Consider the following 17,035-nt stretch of genomic DNA (forward strand, 5'->3'; position numbering starts at 1 on the left):
TCCCTTTTACCTTTATCCACTCCTTTTTACTTCCTAACCCTGGTCCAACTTCCAAACCCAACAGAGAGATGTCACCTGAGAGAACAGTCCTGTCTTATATTTGGTTTTACACAAGCTTGGCGTGTGTAATGTATAACAATGGGATCATGAAATGTAAAACATACTGTTCTCCTTAACTACCGTAACTACTTGAAAGATAAGTATTAGCCCAGTTAAAATAAATGAATGAGCATTCATTTTTTAAAGCCGTTTAAGAAATAAGTACCACAGGCCGGGTACAGTGGCTCACACCTGTAATCCCAGCACTTTGGGAGGCCAAGGCAGGTAGATCACCTGAGGTCAGAAGTTTGAGACCAGCCTGGCCAACATGGCGAAACTCCATCTCTACTAAAAATACAAAAATTAGCTGGGCGTGGTGGTGCATGCCTGTAGTCCCAGCTACTTGGGGGGCTGAGACAGAACAATTGCTTGAACCTGGAAGGCAGAGGTTGCAGTGAGCTGAGACTGCACCGCTGCACTCCAGCTTGGGCGACAGAATGAGACTCCATCTCAAAAATAATAATTAGTTATCAAAATTACTACCTTTAGCTATCTGGTCATGTTGGTTATTGAAAACTGTTGCACATTCAATTTGAACTTACCTTGTTTTAACTTACGCTTTTTCCCTATTGTCTGGATTTTTGCAATGAGACCATAATGAGAAAAACTACTTCATGTACTAGAGCAGTGATTCCCCAACTTTAATATAAATTGATATCATGTGGAAAATCTTTTTAAAATGTATATTTGACTTGGTAGGTCTGGGAAGCCAGATGTTTCTCATTCCTAAGCAGTTCATAAGTGGTGCTGATGATGTTCATCTAAGGAGCATTCCTTGAGTAGCCGACTAACTGGAGAACTCCTGATATCCCCCTTTAGACATCTCTAATGAAATGACCTTAATTTAGCTTTAACCTTGACTCAAATCAGCCCTCAATCCATTGTGTTCTAATTCAGAATCAATATTGATTCTTAGATTCCTTAATAAATAAATGACCAAACAAAAGCAAAATATCTTAATATCTGGATTAAGATACATGATATAAGGTTGTTTCTGAAGACATATTTAACTTTATAAAAGTGAGATTTTATAGCTTTACTATAGAACATTTCACAGCCTTAAAGTTGCTGATTTAACCTTCATGTTTCACTTTTTGTCTTAAGACGTCTCTTATCCCATAAAATAGTACCAGGCAGGAACTACAGACTTCCAAATTCCTTTTCTATTTTTTTTCTGTCTTTTTTTTTTTTTTTTTTTTTTTTTTGAGATGGAGTTTCGCTCTTGTTACCCAGGCTGGAATGCAATGGCGCAATCTCAGCTCACCACAACCTCTGCCTCCTGGGTTCAGGCAATTCTCCTGCCTCAGCCTCCTGAGTAGCTGGGATTACAGGCACACGCCACCATGCCCAGCTAATTTTTTGTATTTTTAGTAGAGACGGTGTTTCACCATGTTGACCAGGATGGTCTCGATCTCTTGACCTCGTGATCCACCTGCCTCGGCCTCCCAAAGTGCTGGGATTACAGGCTTGAGCCACCGCGCCCGGCCCTTTTTTTCTGTCTTTATTCAGAAATCCAGGTATGTAACTTAATTCCCAGACTGAAGAATTGACTTTATTTTTGGCCAAGACTTATTTTCCTACACCTGTGAGTTTTTACAGGCCCAAAGACCAATAAAGTATTTGCTTCTTCATTTCTCCTCTCTCTCAAGATACATAGAAAGGGTCCTATTACCTTCCTTTATTTCCTTTGTAGTTAGGAACTTCTGACTTTTATTCCTGTATCTTAATAATAATTTCAAGTGTTGTGGCTATTTATGTTATATATTCTTTATAGCAACATCACCAGGAAGAACAGTAAAGTGTTTCTTTAAGGGTAGAAACATGGAATATATTTCTCTTAATTCTAATGTTTTCCCATAGAAATAGAGTTCTGAAATTTTAGTAAATTACATGAGTTATTCTTTTTTTTTTTTTTTTTTTTTTTTGAGACAGAGTTTCGCTCTTGTTACCCAGGCTGGAGTGCAATGGCACGATCTCGGCTCACCGCAACCTCCGCCTCCTGGGTTCAGGCAATTCTCCTGCCTCAGCCTCCTGAGTAGCTGGGATTACAGGCACGTGCCACCATGCCCAGCTAATTTTTTGTCTTATTAGTAGAGACGGGGTTTCACCATGTTGACCAGGATGGTCTCGATCTCTTGACCTCGTGATCCACCTGCCTCGGCCTCCCAAAGTGCTGGGATTACAGGCTTGAGCCACCGCGCCCGGCCCTTTTTTTCTGTCTTTATTCAGAAATCCAGGTATGTAACTTAATTCCCAGACTGAAGAATTGACTTTATTTTTGGCCAAGACTTATTTTCCTACACCTGTGAGTTTTTACAGGCCCAAAGACCAATAAAGTATTTGCTTCATTTCTCCTCTCTCTCAAGATACATAGAAAGGGTCCTATTACCTTCCTTTATTTCCTTTGTAGTTAGGAACTTCTGACTTTTATTCCTGTATCTTAATAATAATTTCAAGTGTTGTGGCTATTTATGTTATATATTCTTTATAGCAACATCACCAGGAAGAACAGTAAAGTGTTTCTTTAAGGGTAGAAACATGGAATATATTTCTCTTAATTCTAATGTTTTCCCATAGAAATAGAGTTCTGAAATTTTAGTAAATTACATGAGTTATTCTTATTTTAGTCTTTTATGTACATATGTATCAGTTTGTACTCAATTTGTCTTCTTTTATTTCAAGGGTGTGATTACTTTAGAGTCCCTTGGTAAAAGGGGTTATCGAGTACCTCCTTCAGGAACAATACAAGTGGTATGTGTTTTATAGCCTACAATTGCAATAATCATTCTCTCACATACATATAGAACTTAGCCCTTTCTCCTGCTACTGCTGCTGCAACAACTTTGGTAAGTAACAGTGGGGCTGCAGCTTTGTTTGGAGTTTCCCTGCTCTGCCCCAGGAATGACCATTTGGGGATCTCCATAAAAGGAAAGCATTAATAAGCTAATCAAGGTGAATACTTAAGAAAAATAGCATATGACAGTTTGCATAACTTCAATAGGGCTCTTTTCAGTGTATTTAGACCCTAATATTGCTGGTGCCTTCTTTTTAATAAACCAGATTGAGATGAACCTATTTAAAAGGAGACCCCAAATATTAGTATTGCTTTGGCAGGAAAACTTGGAAACAAAATAATTTTATCTCTATTGTAATCGTTTCTAAAATTATTTAATGAGATGACCACACAAAGCAGAAATGTAGTCTGACAGATATCAGGGCAGAGAAGGCATCATTCCTTTTGGTCTAGGCATTGATGTCCTTTTGGCTCAAGAGAGTCCTTCTATCCCAGAACAGTCCTTTATCATCACCTGGTCCAGGGTTCTCAGAAGAATAATTTGATATGAAGGCCAGCTTGAAATTGAGTTCACTCTAGGTCTCACCCAGCATAATCCTGCAAGCCCTCAAATCTGTTACAGAATTTGCACTCTGAGAATCTAGCCTAGGCTTGCTCCTCATACTCAAGAGTTGGTCTAATCCAACAAGCCTTTTTATGACCTTTGACCTCAGTGTGTTCAGTACTTTGTCAGATCACTTTTACTTATCATCATTGTTCCAATACTGCAAAGAGTCTGTACATTTGTTTCATATCACACGAGAATGAAACAGAACTACGCAATATATGTGTATATGTGTGTTGATATATACATATATATGGTAATTCATATTTATATAATTTTTGCTAAGGAAGAATTACCACAAGAATACCACAAGTATTTTATTTCAAACTGATTTATAGAACTAAAGGAGTGACAGTGATCTCTTGCCTTTGGCTGTGTAGCTTATGAGAAAGTGTGGGTCAGTGGAAAGCTAGCTGTCAGTTGACATAATAATGAGGCATAAACCCAGAGGTAACACATTCACCTCTTGTTTGGAGACTGCCAACTTTAGTAGTTGATTATAAATACGAAATTTGGATATGTCTTCTATTCCATATACAGTTTAACTGTGAATAAAAATGAACTCCTGGCTTATGAGTTGTGGTTGTTGAATGTGTTCACCTTAATCTTAAGACTCACTAGATTTCAAAAATTGGATTATGATATTGATATATTTCTCATTTTGATTCAGTGAATGATGTCCAGTGCCACGGATGAGCTTCTGAAAGCATGGGCACCAAGTTACCTATTGATGTGTTGGTAATTTGGTTAAAGTCAGATCAGCACCTTGGGGTTTTGTTTAAAAATTAATACTTTAAAAATAATATTCCTTCAATTATTCATAACCAAGCAACAATTGAACTTAATTCAGTCTTCACCATGGATACATATTTTGATCTATAATGGTATTGAGGATTTTTTTTTAAAGCCTAGTGTTGATGCAAATTTTGAAATGATTCTATGTATGAGTAAATGAAGTATTAGCTCACTTTAGATCTAGTTAATACTGAGCTTTGTTTTCTAAACTTGGGGAAATGTCCAGAAAGGAAAAAGTCTCTTCTTTGAGCACCTATTTTAAAGTGTATAATAATCATATGTACCTAAGACATCAAACATGCTAATTTACAGAGCTCGTATTTTTATTTGAAATATTCTATTTGTTCGCTATTAAAACATGAGAAAAAAAAACTCTATTTCGAGAAGTTTGAAGTTGATACTCTTTAGCAAAGCTAATATGTTTAAAATAATTGAACTGGAATATTTTAACCCAATAAAGATGTATTTTGCTTAAGCTAGTGGAATTATTCCTTAAAGTTACTCCTCTGAACAAGGAGTAAAATTTATATATATGGAATTCGTGACTAAAGATTTTGATTTGTTACAGGGCTTTATATTATTGTAAACAAAAAATAAAATTGAACCTTTTAAAAATACTGAATATTATTTTAATAAACTTTTGAAATTTGTTAATTGTAGTCCCTGAATTATATTCAGAGGTATTACCTTGTTGTTTAAAATCTTATTTGATTATTGGCACAATCATTCTGAGTCACATCAAAGAATCATTATTTTTAAAGAATAATTTCTACCTTGTTTCTTCAGACCTTATTTAATCCTAATAAGACTGTGGTGAAGATGTTTGTTGTGATATATGATTTACGAGCTATGCCAGCCAATCATCAGACATTCCTACGACAAAGAACTTTTTCTGTACCTGTTAAACAAGAAATGAAGAGAAGTGTTAATAAGGAGAACATCCGACACACAGAAGAACGGTTATTACGCTACCTCATACATCTGAGGTAATGCTTCAAATTAATATGAAAATGTTACTTTACAACAACTCTAAAATTTTTAGTTGTTTTTTGTTTTTGTTTTTAACTGTGACTTTAACTAGACCAGTGTCCCTTAGGACTTTGCTTAGCTTGGGAACTCTTGATGATGTGTCAAGATGCAGAAAGCAAATGGCGTACCTTCCTGTCATTATTATTACTTGTTGAATTAGGGAGGTTTTCATTTATAGCTGTTCAATGTAAAATATTTTATGCCAAAACAAATGCATGTGGGGCAGTGAAACACATTTTCTAAACAAATGCTGTTTAAAAATGTAATATGAGGGCTGGGTGCAGTGGCTCACTCCTTTGATCCCAGTATTTTGAGAGGCCGAGGTGGGCGGATCACCTGAGGTCAGGAGTTTTAGACCAGCCTGGCCAACGTGGTGAACCCTGCCTCTACTAAAAATAGAAAAAATTAGCTGAGCATGGTGGTGGGCACCTGTAATCCTAGCCACTCAGGAGGCTGAGGCAGGAGAATCACTTGAACCCGGGAGGTGGAGGTTTCAGTGAGCCAAGATCATGCCATTGCACTCCAGCCTGGGTGACAAGAGTGAGACTCCATCTCAAAAAATAATAATGATAATATGAACCATATAGATCATTCTGTATTTTTCAATACCACATTAAAAAAGTAGTAAGTAGGTAAATTAATATATTTTATTTAAGCCCAGCCTATCCAAATACAGCTAATGGCTACTGTGTTGGAAAGAGAAATTCTTAAACTTTATTCATTTCTTCAACTAATGTTTATGGGCCAGGCATGCTTCTAGACACTAGCAAAACAGCAGTGACAAAATCTCTGCTCTCATAGAGCTTATACTCTAGTCCTTCTATTATAAATATCTTTCTGGCTAACTTTTACTACCCAATTCATAGTTTAAGGTTGTGAGAAACCACTTGTTTGCCCTTGAGGTCGAAGTTTTCAGTATACTAGGGTAATGTTTTCAGTCCTGAACGCCTAGTTTAGCTCTCAGGATCAACGAGCAACTGATTGGTTAAAAGAGGGCTCAGTAGATTTTTGCCTATAACTCTGTTTCTAATAATTTTCTGGTCCCTTCCATAGAGAGTCCTCAGTCACATCAGTGACATTTATCTTAGTCTAACTCCTTATAATAAGGAGTGTTATTCATCAGGAGGAATCACCTTTCATCTTGGGTTCAGGCAGAAGACTTCTTTAATCTCTTATTGCTGATGATGACCACCTACTGTCTTTATTTATATATGCCTTGCAGTGGTGATCTGGAGTGAATAAGCAGTGAGCTGTATACTCAAATTCCATGCTCGAAAGTCTGTTAATTATTCTCCCCCAAAGCACTATTTAATTAGTTCTTTCATTTTGGTCTTCTGCCTGTTGTTCTGTATTCAAAAGACATGTTCAGCCAGCACAATTTATTTAAACCAAACCTGATGTAAGCCTTATGGGAAATGTTACACAGATTGTGGGAATGAAAAATCTATGAAAAACAAAATTGAAAAACTTTTTTTTTTTTTTAGAGACGGAGTTTCGCTCGTTACCCAGGCTGGAGTGCAATGGCGTGATCTTGGCTCACCGCAACCTGCGCCTCCTGGGCTCAGGCAATTCTCCTGCCTCAGCCTCCTAAGTAGTTGGGATTACAGGCATGCGCCACCACGCCCAGCTAGTTTTTTTGTATTTTTAGTAGAGACGGGGTTTCACCATGTTGACCAGGATGGTCTCGATCTTTCGACCTCGTGATCCACCCGCCTCAGCCTCCCAAAGTGCTGGGATTACAGGCTTGAGCCACCGCACCTGGCCTGAAAAACTTTTTTTTAAAAGACATGGTATGTCCAGGCACAGTGGCTCACACCTATAATTCCAGCACTTAGACAGGCCGAGGTAGGCAGATCACCTGAAGTCAGGAGTTCAGAACAAGCCTGGCCAACTTGGTAAAACCGGTCTCCACTAAAAATATAAAAATTAGCTGGGCATGATGGTAAGCACCTGTAATCCCAGCTCCTCGGGAGGTCAAGGCAGGAGAATTGCTTGAACGTGGGAGGCAAAAGTTGTAGGGAGCCAAGATCACGCTACTGCACTCCAGCCTGGGCAAGGGAGCAAGACTCTGTCTCAAAAATAAATGAATGAACAAATGAATGAATGAATGAATGAATGAATAACATGGTTTGAAATACCAGACTCTAAGAATACCTCCCAGCCTAGAAGATTCAACCGTTTCTGGTTAAACTTGCATTTGACATCATTCTTCTTGAAGTTTAACAACCATAGCTATTTGTAACCAATACTGGCCAGAGTAAAAATCAGCCACCTTAGCTTTTATAATCCCCACATAAGGTCGGGACACTTTAAAGAAACCTTTTTGGGGAAAATGGTATACTTCCCAAAGAATCTTCTTCAGATTGGGAAGGTGGAAAACTTCAGAGAGGAAGGAAGAGTGAGCCAGTCAGAGCCAGTCTGCTTTAACATATAGAACTGTAACCACCAGATCTTTCAGCTAGTTCAGGAGTAAAATCCACAAACCCAAAGCGTATTTATGCTACGCCAAGGGAAAAACAGAGAAATTAGCACTACAGGATACATTCATCTGTTTGGTAGGTAAGTTAATGTGACTGAAGACTCTAAATCCCTGTACTGTATTACAGATATTAGCAGTGGATAGAAGCAGTTTCATATACAGTTTTGATAGCCATTTTCATGTTACTGCTAACTTTTCTCTTGACTTTGATGATGGCTAGGTTTTACTTAGCCTAGCCACTGTTTATTACAGCATTTTATTATCATCTACCCCAAATCATGGGAGGCTGTTGTGTGAAATGAGTCGGTCTATGTAGGCAGAAAATGCTAGGGCTACAGAGCCCAAATGTAGTATTACTGAGTAATGTGAACTGCCTTGTGTTCCTGCAGACAAGGAAAGGTGCATGTACTGTGTAGTCTGGGAGGAAAAGTAAGATTGTTTTTGACACTCATATTTATAGGAAGAAGCATCTCAGGCATTGTAAGAAGAAAAAGGAATATGAGGTATTTGGGGAATGGTAGGAGAGCAACATTTAAATAAAAGCATATGCTTTGGTCTTTACAAAGGTCTTAAATATCATGTTAAAAAGTTAGTGTTGACCTAATACTGTAGCAAGATTAGTTCTTCCTGCTTCAAATTTTGATTATTCTAGTTTGTTTTAAATACTCATTCTCTGAAATGTTTTATCTTTTTGTTTGTTTGTTTAGGTTCCAGAGTTCTAAATCTGGAAAGATCTACCTCCATAGAGATGTACGGCTCCTGTTCTCTAGAAAGTCAATGGAGGTTGATAGCGGTGCTGCATATGAACTCAAATCTTACACTGAATCGCCAACAAACCCTCAGTTTTCACCAAGATGTTGATAAGGAGTGACGATATAAAGTATTTACTCAGTACCCAAGTTTGCAAGTAAAAATTAGCATAGAATGGAGTGTACCAAATTAACAATCAGGAGAGTAGATCCTCTCCTGTTGTCCTGGACCAGTTTTTATGAAAGGATTCCTGAAATGAAATCCGTATTTTCCATGTAGACTGGAAAAACTCGTGTCCTAATCCTTTTTGTACTGTTGAAACCACTTCATTGGACGTGTTGCAATAGCAAAACCCCCAGTTAGATTAGTGTTTACACATTTTATTTCTCAGTTATTTAATATTTAATGTTTTCCTTAATACTCAAGTGATGTTTGTCTCTAGTGTTCTAATGTAGCACAAATCCTGTGTAAAATCATACTATGTATTTTTGACATTAATGTTGAAATCCGAAATATATGCACAAGTCTTTAATTTTGTGTGATGTGTTTTAAGTGCTGTTCATTTAAGTTATTGAAAATGAGAATGAAATATTGAGCTTCTTTAAAATTAACGCACTATGCAAGCATGTGTACTTTTTATATCTCTCAAGTTTAGTTTTTATAAAACCATATCCAGGTTGCTATATCACATAGTAGCCCTTTAACATACTGTATTAGCAGTGCAATGTGGATTAAGCTGCTTCACATTCCCTTTGCGAGTTCAGATCATCATGCCCATTCATACCCAGGATTCCTTATCCCCAAAACAGTTCTATTTTTCCTTAATCACTACTATAGAGTCTTTACATTAAATTGCTGTCCTATGCTAGATAATTTTCTCAGATTGTTAAAAGAATATGTACTTTGGAAACATTAGTATTTATATTGTAAATATATGCAAAAAAAACTAAGACACGTGTATTTCGCTTTCATTTGTAGATGAGACATTTATGTGATTGAGTGAATTAGCCATTAGGCATTTTCATTCTAGCTCAACAGCTCCAAAGAGGGAGGGGGAAGATATCTTGACTCTTGTCCCAGTTTCTCACTCAGTGCTTCAGAAGTCTGTCTTCCAACACCCTTCGAAGTAACAGGGTGATTTTTAGATGTTTGTGCTTAGACAATGGGCAACAGCAGATTAAGTAACAAGGCAAAAATACTAGGAATTGCTGGTAGAAATCTATGACTGCAGGTTAAACATACCACTCAAGTAGGCCAGACCCAGGAGACCTGGGAATCTAGAACCTGGTAAGCAGTCTGGAATTGGGAGAGGGGAAAGTTTACTTTGGAACCCAGGCATTAGACAGACTACTTAAAAGAATCTGTCCAGGTGATGAGCGTGTGGCTGCAGGCCAGTAGGCTGCAGAATGGCAAGCAGATACCTCTTATAAATTTATTTTAAAGTACCAGTTTTAAAAGACTATTTATATTCCATAAAACTAAAAAAAAAAAAAATTGAGTGGTGCAAATTTATGAAGATTGTTGTCAATCTTTAGACTCTGTGGAAAACAGATGGGACAAGAACCCCAGAGGTTTGGATTGTCGTCCCAGCTCTAATGCTGTCTGATGGGACTGACTCCAGGAATCCCCTCATGTTTCTGGTCTGTGTGATTGAGAAAATGTGGTGAGAGTATGATAAATGTGCCTTCTCTTCTTAAATTCTGTCATCTCATCCTTGAAATAAGTCCCTAATTTCTTTTTTTTGAGACGGAGTTTCGCTCTTGTTACCCAGGCTGGAGTGCAATGGCGCGATCTCGGCTCACCGCAACCTCCGCCTCCTGGGCTCAGGCAATTCTCCTGCCTCAGCCTCCTGAGTAGCTGGGATTACAGGCACGCGCCACCATGCCCAGCTAATGTTTTGTATTTTTAGTAGAGACGGGGTTTCACCATGTTGACCAGGATGGTCTCGATCTTTCGACCTCGTGATCCACCCGCCTCGGCCTCCCAAAGTGCTGGGATTACAGGCTTGAGCCACCGCGCCCGGCCCCTAATTTCATTACACAAATCTAGATATACATTTGGCAGAAGTCAATAATGATAATTTTATATAAAACTTGGAAAACATCAAAAACATTTTTATGATTTTTTTAACCTTTCCAGTAAAGTTTACCCAAAAAATGGGCTCATACTTGTGTACAGGTGTCTTTTTGCAAGGATACCACACTGCAGTATTTGCAGAATTCTTCCTATTACATGGTCCTCCAACCTTTCTGAGCACTTGCCAGAAACTTTGAAGTTGAGTGAAACATCCGGGTGCATCCTGTGCTTGCTTCCTAGTAAGTTTGTGCAGAGCAAGAATGTGCTGACCTTTTGCTTCTCTACTTCTTACGGCATTTTCACTTAGGTTTCTCCTCTGTGAGGTAAAATTACCCAGTGTCTCTCTGTACTCACTTGCCCTGGCATTATCTCTATCACACTGGTTATTTTTCTACCCTTGTATAGTTATAGGCAAGGCATTACCATTATCTCTATTACCTGTATCAAAGATTATGTCACTAGGTTATATAACAGTTGACTGTTGGCATGCACAGAAAGGTACCAGCAGACAACCAACAATGTTACCTGTGATAGATACCAGAGATCTTACTTCAGGCCCACTTGGCAGTGTTGCACATCAATAAAATGAGTCATAACTGATAATTCCCTTTAAAAAGGAACTACAGATGTTAACCTTTGGAGATTTTCTTTGATGAGAATGCTAAAATCTGTAATGAGAATTTTAAAAAAATCAACGTGATCAAATGACTAACTGGAAAATACCCAACAGAAGGTTCTCCCCTCTTGCCATTTTCCCCCACCAGAACTGTCATTCCCAGAGGGCTAAGGAAGGAGAAAATTTCTCCTTCAAAGTCTTCATCTTTGAAATCCTCACTCTTTCCTAATTAACTTTGTGTATAAAGCAGTGATTCTTTTCTAATTTAATTTTTAAATGTTTATTATTTTAAAATGTTCACACCATACAGGTATATAAAGTAAATGTAAAAGTCCCCTCTCTCAAGTTGACCTTTGCAGCTACTGCTTCAACAGGGTTAAAAATTTGGTATGTGATACACCATATGGTTTGCTAGACCTAGGAAAACAGGATCAATCTAAATGGAAGTAGGCTTTTCACATTGGTGAGCATTAACTCTAAATCCCTAGACTATCCCTATATGGCACTGGAATCAGCCAATTCTACTTCATCATGGGCTCTCTGTGGGAAATATGGCAAAAATGTGGACGTGGGGAGAAGGAAGAGAACACATGAATGCTTGCTATGTGCTAGGCATTCATATGTTGATGCTCTTACAACCATACTTCAGATAAAGAGCGGAAATTCTACAGTTATTCTCTAGTTAAAAAGGGGCTTACAGCTCCATATACTGGAGTAAGTAGAAGAGCCAGAATTCAAATCTGGGTTAAAGATTGTCTTTTTCACTCTACTCCACTGGTATTTTGCCTTTTTTCCTCATTTCCATTATATTTTTCCACGAGAAATATACTTTCCATGAGTCTTCTAGGAAATAAAGTTTATAACTTGCTATGTGATAAGTGAGATAGAGTAAGGAAATGCCTACCTCAAGTGACCAACTTTTTCTAAACCTACAATTTTGGGAATGAATATCCTAATGCAACTCAGAGGCTATTCAACTTAATATACTGTCAGGAGGCTTGAGGTAAAAGATTCAGTTTTTCCAACCTCTTGCAGATTCCCTTTTATCCCCTTGTTCACTGTTCTTTTTTGTTTCTTCTTCTTCTTTTTGAAATGGAGTCTCACTCTGTCACCCAGGCTGGAGTACAGTGGCGTCATCTTGGCTCACTGCAACCTCCACCTTGCAGGTTCAAATGATTCTCCTGCCTCAGCCTCCTGAGTAGCTGGGATTACAGGCCCCTGCCATCATGCCCAGCTAATTTTTGTATTTTTAGTAGAGACAGGTTTCACCATGTTGGTCAGACCAGTCTCAAACTCCTACCTCAAGTAATCCTCCCACCTCGGCCTCCGGAAGTGGTGGGATTGCAGGCATGAGCCACCACACCTTGCCATTTCTTTTTAATGTTTTCAAAATTTTCCTGTTCCAACCACTAAGTCCCTAGAAAACTGGGATCATCCACTTTTTAAGTTTCATTTTGAACACGCAAGTTGTTGAAACTGCTGTTTACAGTTATCTGACCTGTTTATTCATTTAATAATCTCTGGGATTTACTCATAGAAATCACCACTCATCCTAGGATTTTTGGTGTTCAGTATCTCACTTGGTTTCCCTGAGTTTATTTTTCAATCTCTTTCTTTCATTCAAAATGTATTATGTTCTCGGTGTTTGCTATACTCTGATGATGCAGATGGACTTCCTCTTTCAATTGTTTGAGGACTGAATGGAGGGAGACATTACTTCATCTCCTTACTCTTATAAACTCTTGAAGTAGGCCAAATAAACCTAAAAAAGGACTCTGGCCGGGCGCGGTGGCTCAAGCCTGTAATCACAGCACTTTGAGAGGCCGAGGCGGGTAGATAACGAGGTCAAGAGATCGAGACCATCCTGGTCAACATGGTGAAACTCCATCTCTACTAAAAATACAAAAAATTAGCTGGGCATGGTGGTGCGTGCCTGTAATCCCAGCTACTCAGGAGGCTGAGGCAGGAGAATTGCCTGAACCCAGGAGGTGGAGGTTGCGGTGAGCTGAGATCGCGCCATTGCACTCCAGCCTGGGTAACAAGAGCGAAACTCTGTCTCAAAAAAAAAAAAGGCCTCTTTTTTTTTAAACTTTTGTACACCTATGAAGTTCCAAATCAAAAAATATTTTGTGGCCGGGTGCGGTGGCTCACGCCTGTAATCTCAGCACTTTGGGAGGCCAAGGCGGGTGGATCACGAGGTCAAGAGATCAAGACCATCCTGGTCAACATGGTGAAACCCTGTCTCTACTAAAAATACAAAAAATTAGCTGGGCATGGTGGCGCGTGCCTGTAATCCCAGCTACTCAGGAGGCTAAGGCAGGAGAATTGCCTGAACCCAGGAGGCAGAGGTTGGGGTGAGCCGAGATTGCGCCATTGCACTCCAGCCTGGGTAACGAGCAAAACTCCGTCTCGAAAAATATATATATTAAATATATATATATTAAATATATATATAGTGCATGTATGCATCAGAATCACCAGGGGGAGCTTTGGACCTTGCCCTAAACTTAATGAGGATCTCTGTCTAAAGGGTAACTCTGTGATTCTATTCTGTATGGCTAATATTAAAAATTAAGTTCCTGGCTCAGCACGGTGGCTCATGCCTGTAATCCCAGCACTTTAGGAGGCCAGGGCAGGTGGATCACTAGGTCAGGAGATAGAGACCATCCTGGCTAACATGGTGAAACCCTGTCTCTACTAAAAAAAAAAAAATACACACACACACATACACACACACACACACACAATTAGCCAGGTGTGGTGGCACGTGCTAAGTCCGAACTACTCAGGAAGCTGAGGCAGGAGAATTGCTTGAACCTGAAGGCAGAGGTTGCACTGAGCCGAGATTGCACCACTGTACTCCAGCCTGGGTGACAGAGCAAGACTCCATCTCAAGAAAAAAAAAATGAAGTTCCTTGGTTGTCCTAGTTACATTTCAAATGCTCAATAGTCATATGTAGCTAGTGGCTACTGTATTAGAGAGAACATATATAGAATATTTCCATCACACACAGTGCTATTAGATAGCATTAACCTAGAATACACACATACCTTGGAGATATTGCAGGTTCGTTCCAGACCACAATAATAAAGTAAGTCACACAATTTTTTTTTTTGTTTCCAGTGCATATAAAAGTTACGTTTGGCCGAGTGCAGTGGTGCATGGCTGTAATCCCAGCACTTTGGGAGGCTGAGGGGAGTGGATCACCTGAGGTCAGGAGTTTGAGACCAGCTTTCTCTGTAGCAATGGTGTTTGACAGCATTTGATAGAACTTGTTTCAGAATTGGAGCCAGTCCTCTAATAGCTTGCCACTGCCTTATGAGCTAAGTTTATGTAATATTTTTAAATCTTTTGTTGTAGCAATCAATCTGAAAAAGAAAGCAATTACATTTACAATAGCTACAAAAAATGGAAAATACCTAAGAACAAATTTAAGCAAAGTGAAAGATCTCTATGAGGAAATTTATAAAACACTGATGAAAGAAATTGAAGGTAACACACACGAAAATGAAAAGATAGCCCTTGCTCATGGATTGAAACAGTTAATATTGTTAAAATGTCTATACTACCCAAATTGTACTACAAAACTATAGTAACCAAAACAGAATGGTACTGGCATAAAAACAGACACACAGACCAAAGGAACAGAACAAAGAACCCAGAAACAAGTCCATACACAGCCAACCCATTTTCGACAAAGATGCCCAGAACATACACTGGGAAAGGACAGTTTCTCTAGTAAACGGTGCTGGGAGAATGATACCCACATGCCAAAGAATGAAATTAGATCCTTATCTTTCACCATATACAAAAATCAGGTCAAAATGGATTAAAGATTTAAATGTAAGACCTGAAACTACTAAAGAAAAACACACATTGGGTAAATGCTCCAGGACATTGTTCTGGGCAAAGACCTTTTGGGTAACACCTCCAAAGCACAGTCAACAGGCTGGGCGCAATGGCTCATGCCTCAATTACAGCACTTTGGGAGGCTGAGACGGGTGGGTCACCTGTGGTCAGGAATTTGAGACCAGCCTGACCAACATGGTGAAACCCCCTCTCTACTAAAAATACAAAAATTAGCTGCGCATGGTGACGCCTGCCTGTAATCCCAGCTACTCGGGGGGCTGAGGCAGGAGAATCGCTTGCATCTGGGAGGTAGAGGATGCGGTGAGCTGAGATCATGCCACTGCACTCTAGCTTGGGTGGCAGAGTGACACTTTGTCTCAAAAAACAAAAACAAAAAGAATGAAGGTGGAAGTTATTTCCTGGAGGTTGTGTAAACCTAGAAGAGAAGGGGATCCAAGGACGGAACTGTTAGACTCCTCCCATTAAGAAGCAGGTTAGGCCGGGCGCGGTGGCTCAAGCCTGTAATCCCAGCACTTTGGGAGGCCGAGGCGGGTGGATCACGAGGTCAAGAGATCGAGACCATCCTGGTCAACATGGTGGAACCCCGTCTCTACTAAAAATACAAAAAATTAGCTGGGCATGGTGGCGCGTGTCTGTAATCCCAGCTACTCAGGAGGCTGAGGCAGGAGAATTGCTTGAATCCAGGAGGCGGAGGTTGCGGTGAGCCGAGATCGCACCATTGCACTCCAGCCTGGGTAACAAGAGCAAAACTCCGTCTCAAAAAATAAAAAAATAAAAAAATAAAAATAAAAAAGAAGCAGGTTAAGATTCAACAAGGAGGTTAAGAAGGAAAGGCCAGAGAAGTAGGAGGAAATCCATGAGACCATAGTATCCTGGAGGCCAAGAGAAGAGACTTTTAAGAAACAGGGTGCTGGAGACCAGAGTGCCGTTTAACACATTAAGGTTCATAATGATGCAGAGTGGTGTTAGTTGGGAAAGAATGGCTTTCCAGACAGGTCCTCAAAGTGGAGTGTTGCCCATGGTAAATTCTCCATTTGACCGAAGTCTGCCCCCCAGAAATTCAAACTTGCCCTCCTGCGAGTGTCACTATCAGAAACAGATTCTTTTCATCCAAGGTCGCATAGCCAATTAAAAAAAGGCGGGGGGGTGGGGGTGGGTTAAAAAAAGGCGGAGTGGGGGTGGGGGCTGGGCGTGGTGGTTTACACCTGTAATCCCAGCATTTGGGGAGGCTGAGGTGGGTGGATAACTTGAGGCCAGGAGTTCGAGATCAGCCTGGCCAACATGGCAAAACCCCGTCTCTACTAAAAATACAAAAAATTATCCGGTTGTGGTGGTGGGTGCCTGTAATCCCAGCTGCTTGGGAGGCTGAAACAGGAGAATTGCTTAAACCCAGGAGGTAGAGGTTGAAATGAGCCAAGATCGCACTACTGCACTCCAGCCAGGGTAACAGAGTGAGACTCTGTCTCAAAAAGAGAAAGAAAAGGCAGGGCGCAGTGGCTCAAGCCTGTAATCCCAGCACTTTGGGAGGCCGAGGCGAGTGGATCACGAGGTCAAGAGATCAAGACCATCCTGGTCAACATGGTGAAACCCCGTCTCTACTAAAAATACAAAAAATTAGCTGGACATGGTGGTGCGTGCCTGTAATCCCAGCTACTCAGGAGGCTGAGGCAGGAGAATTGCTTGAACCCAGGAGGCGGAGGTTGCAGTGAGCCGAGATCGCGCCATTGCACTCCAGGCTGGGTAACAAGACCGAAACTCCGCCCCCCCCCCAAAAAAAAAAAAAGAAAAAAAAAGAAAGTGTGGGAGTTTTTTTTTGTTTTTTATTGCAGGACTTGGCAATTCAATTGGGCTAGCAGTTTCGGGAAAGTTGTGGGAGTGGACCCCCTGGGAGTGGACAAATGAATCTGAATTCTATCTACGAA

General features: G+C 39.9%; 1 protein-coding gene across 10 annotated transcripts in view; it reads left to right on the forward strand.

Moving 5' to 3' along the window:
* Nucleotides 1-9,082, forward strand: part of ATOSA (atos homolog A) — a 160,619-nt gene extending 151,537 nt beyond the window's left edge. For 7 of the 10 annotated variants that reach the window (XM_074394229.1, XM_074394226.1, XM_074394230.1 and 4 more), the window contains 3 exons: nucleotides 2,782-2,850; nucleotides 5,079-5,278; nucleotides 8,508-9,082. In XM_074394229.1, coding sequence (XP_074250330.1) covers nucleotides 2,782-2,850; nucleotides 5,079-5,278; nucleotides 8,508-8,661 — 423 coding nt within the window. In that variant the 3' untranslated portion in view covers nucleotides 8,662-9,082. Of the gene's footprint in view, nucleotides 1-2,781; nucleotides 2,946-5,078; nucleotides 5,279-8,507 lie in introns of all 10 variants that reach the window. The other 3 variants (XR_012516426.1, XR_012516425.1, XR_746682.3) reach the window with 1 other exon arrangement.
* The last annotated feature ends 7,953 nt before the right edge of the window (nucleotides 9,083-17,035 follow it).

The sequence above is a fragment of the Saimiri boliviensis genome, chromosome 2 (assembly GCF_048565385.1).
Source record: "Saimiri boliviensis isolate mSaiBol1 chromosome 2, mSaiBol1.pri, whole genome shotgun sequence".
NCBI lineage: Eukaryota > Metazoa > Chordata > Mammalia > Primates > Cebidae > Saimiri > Saimiri boliviensis.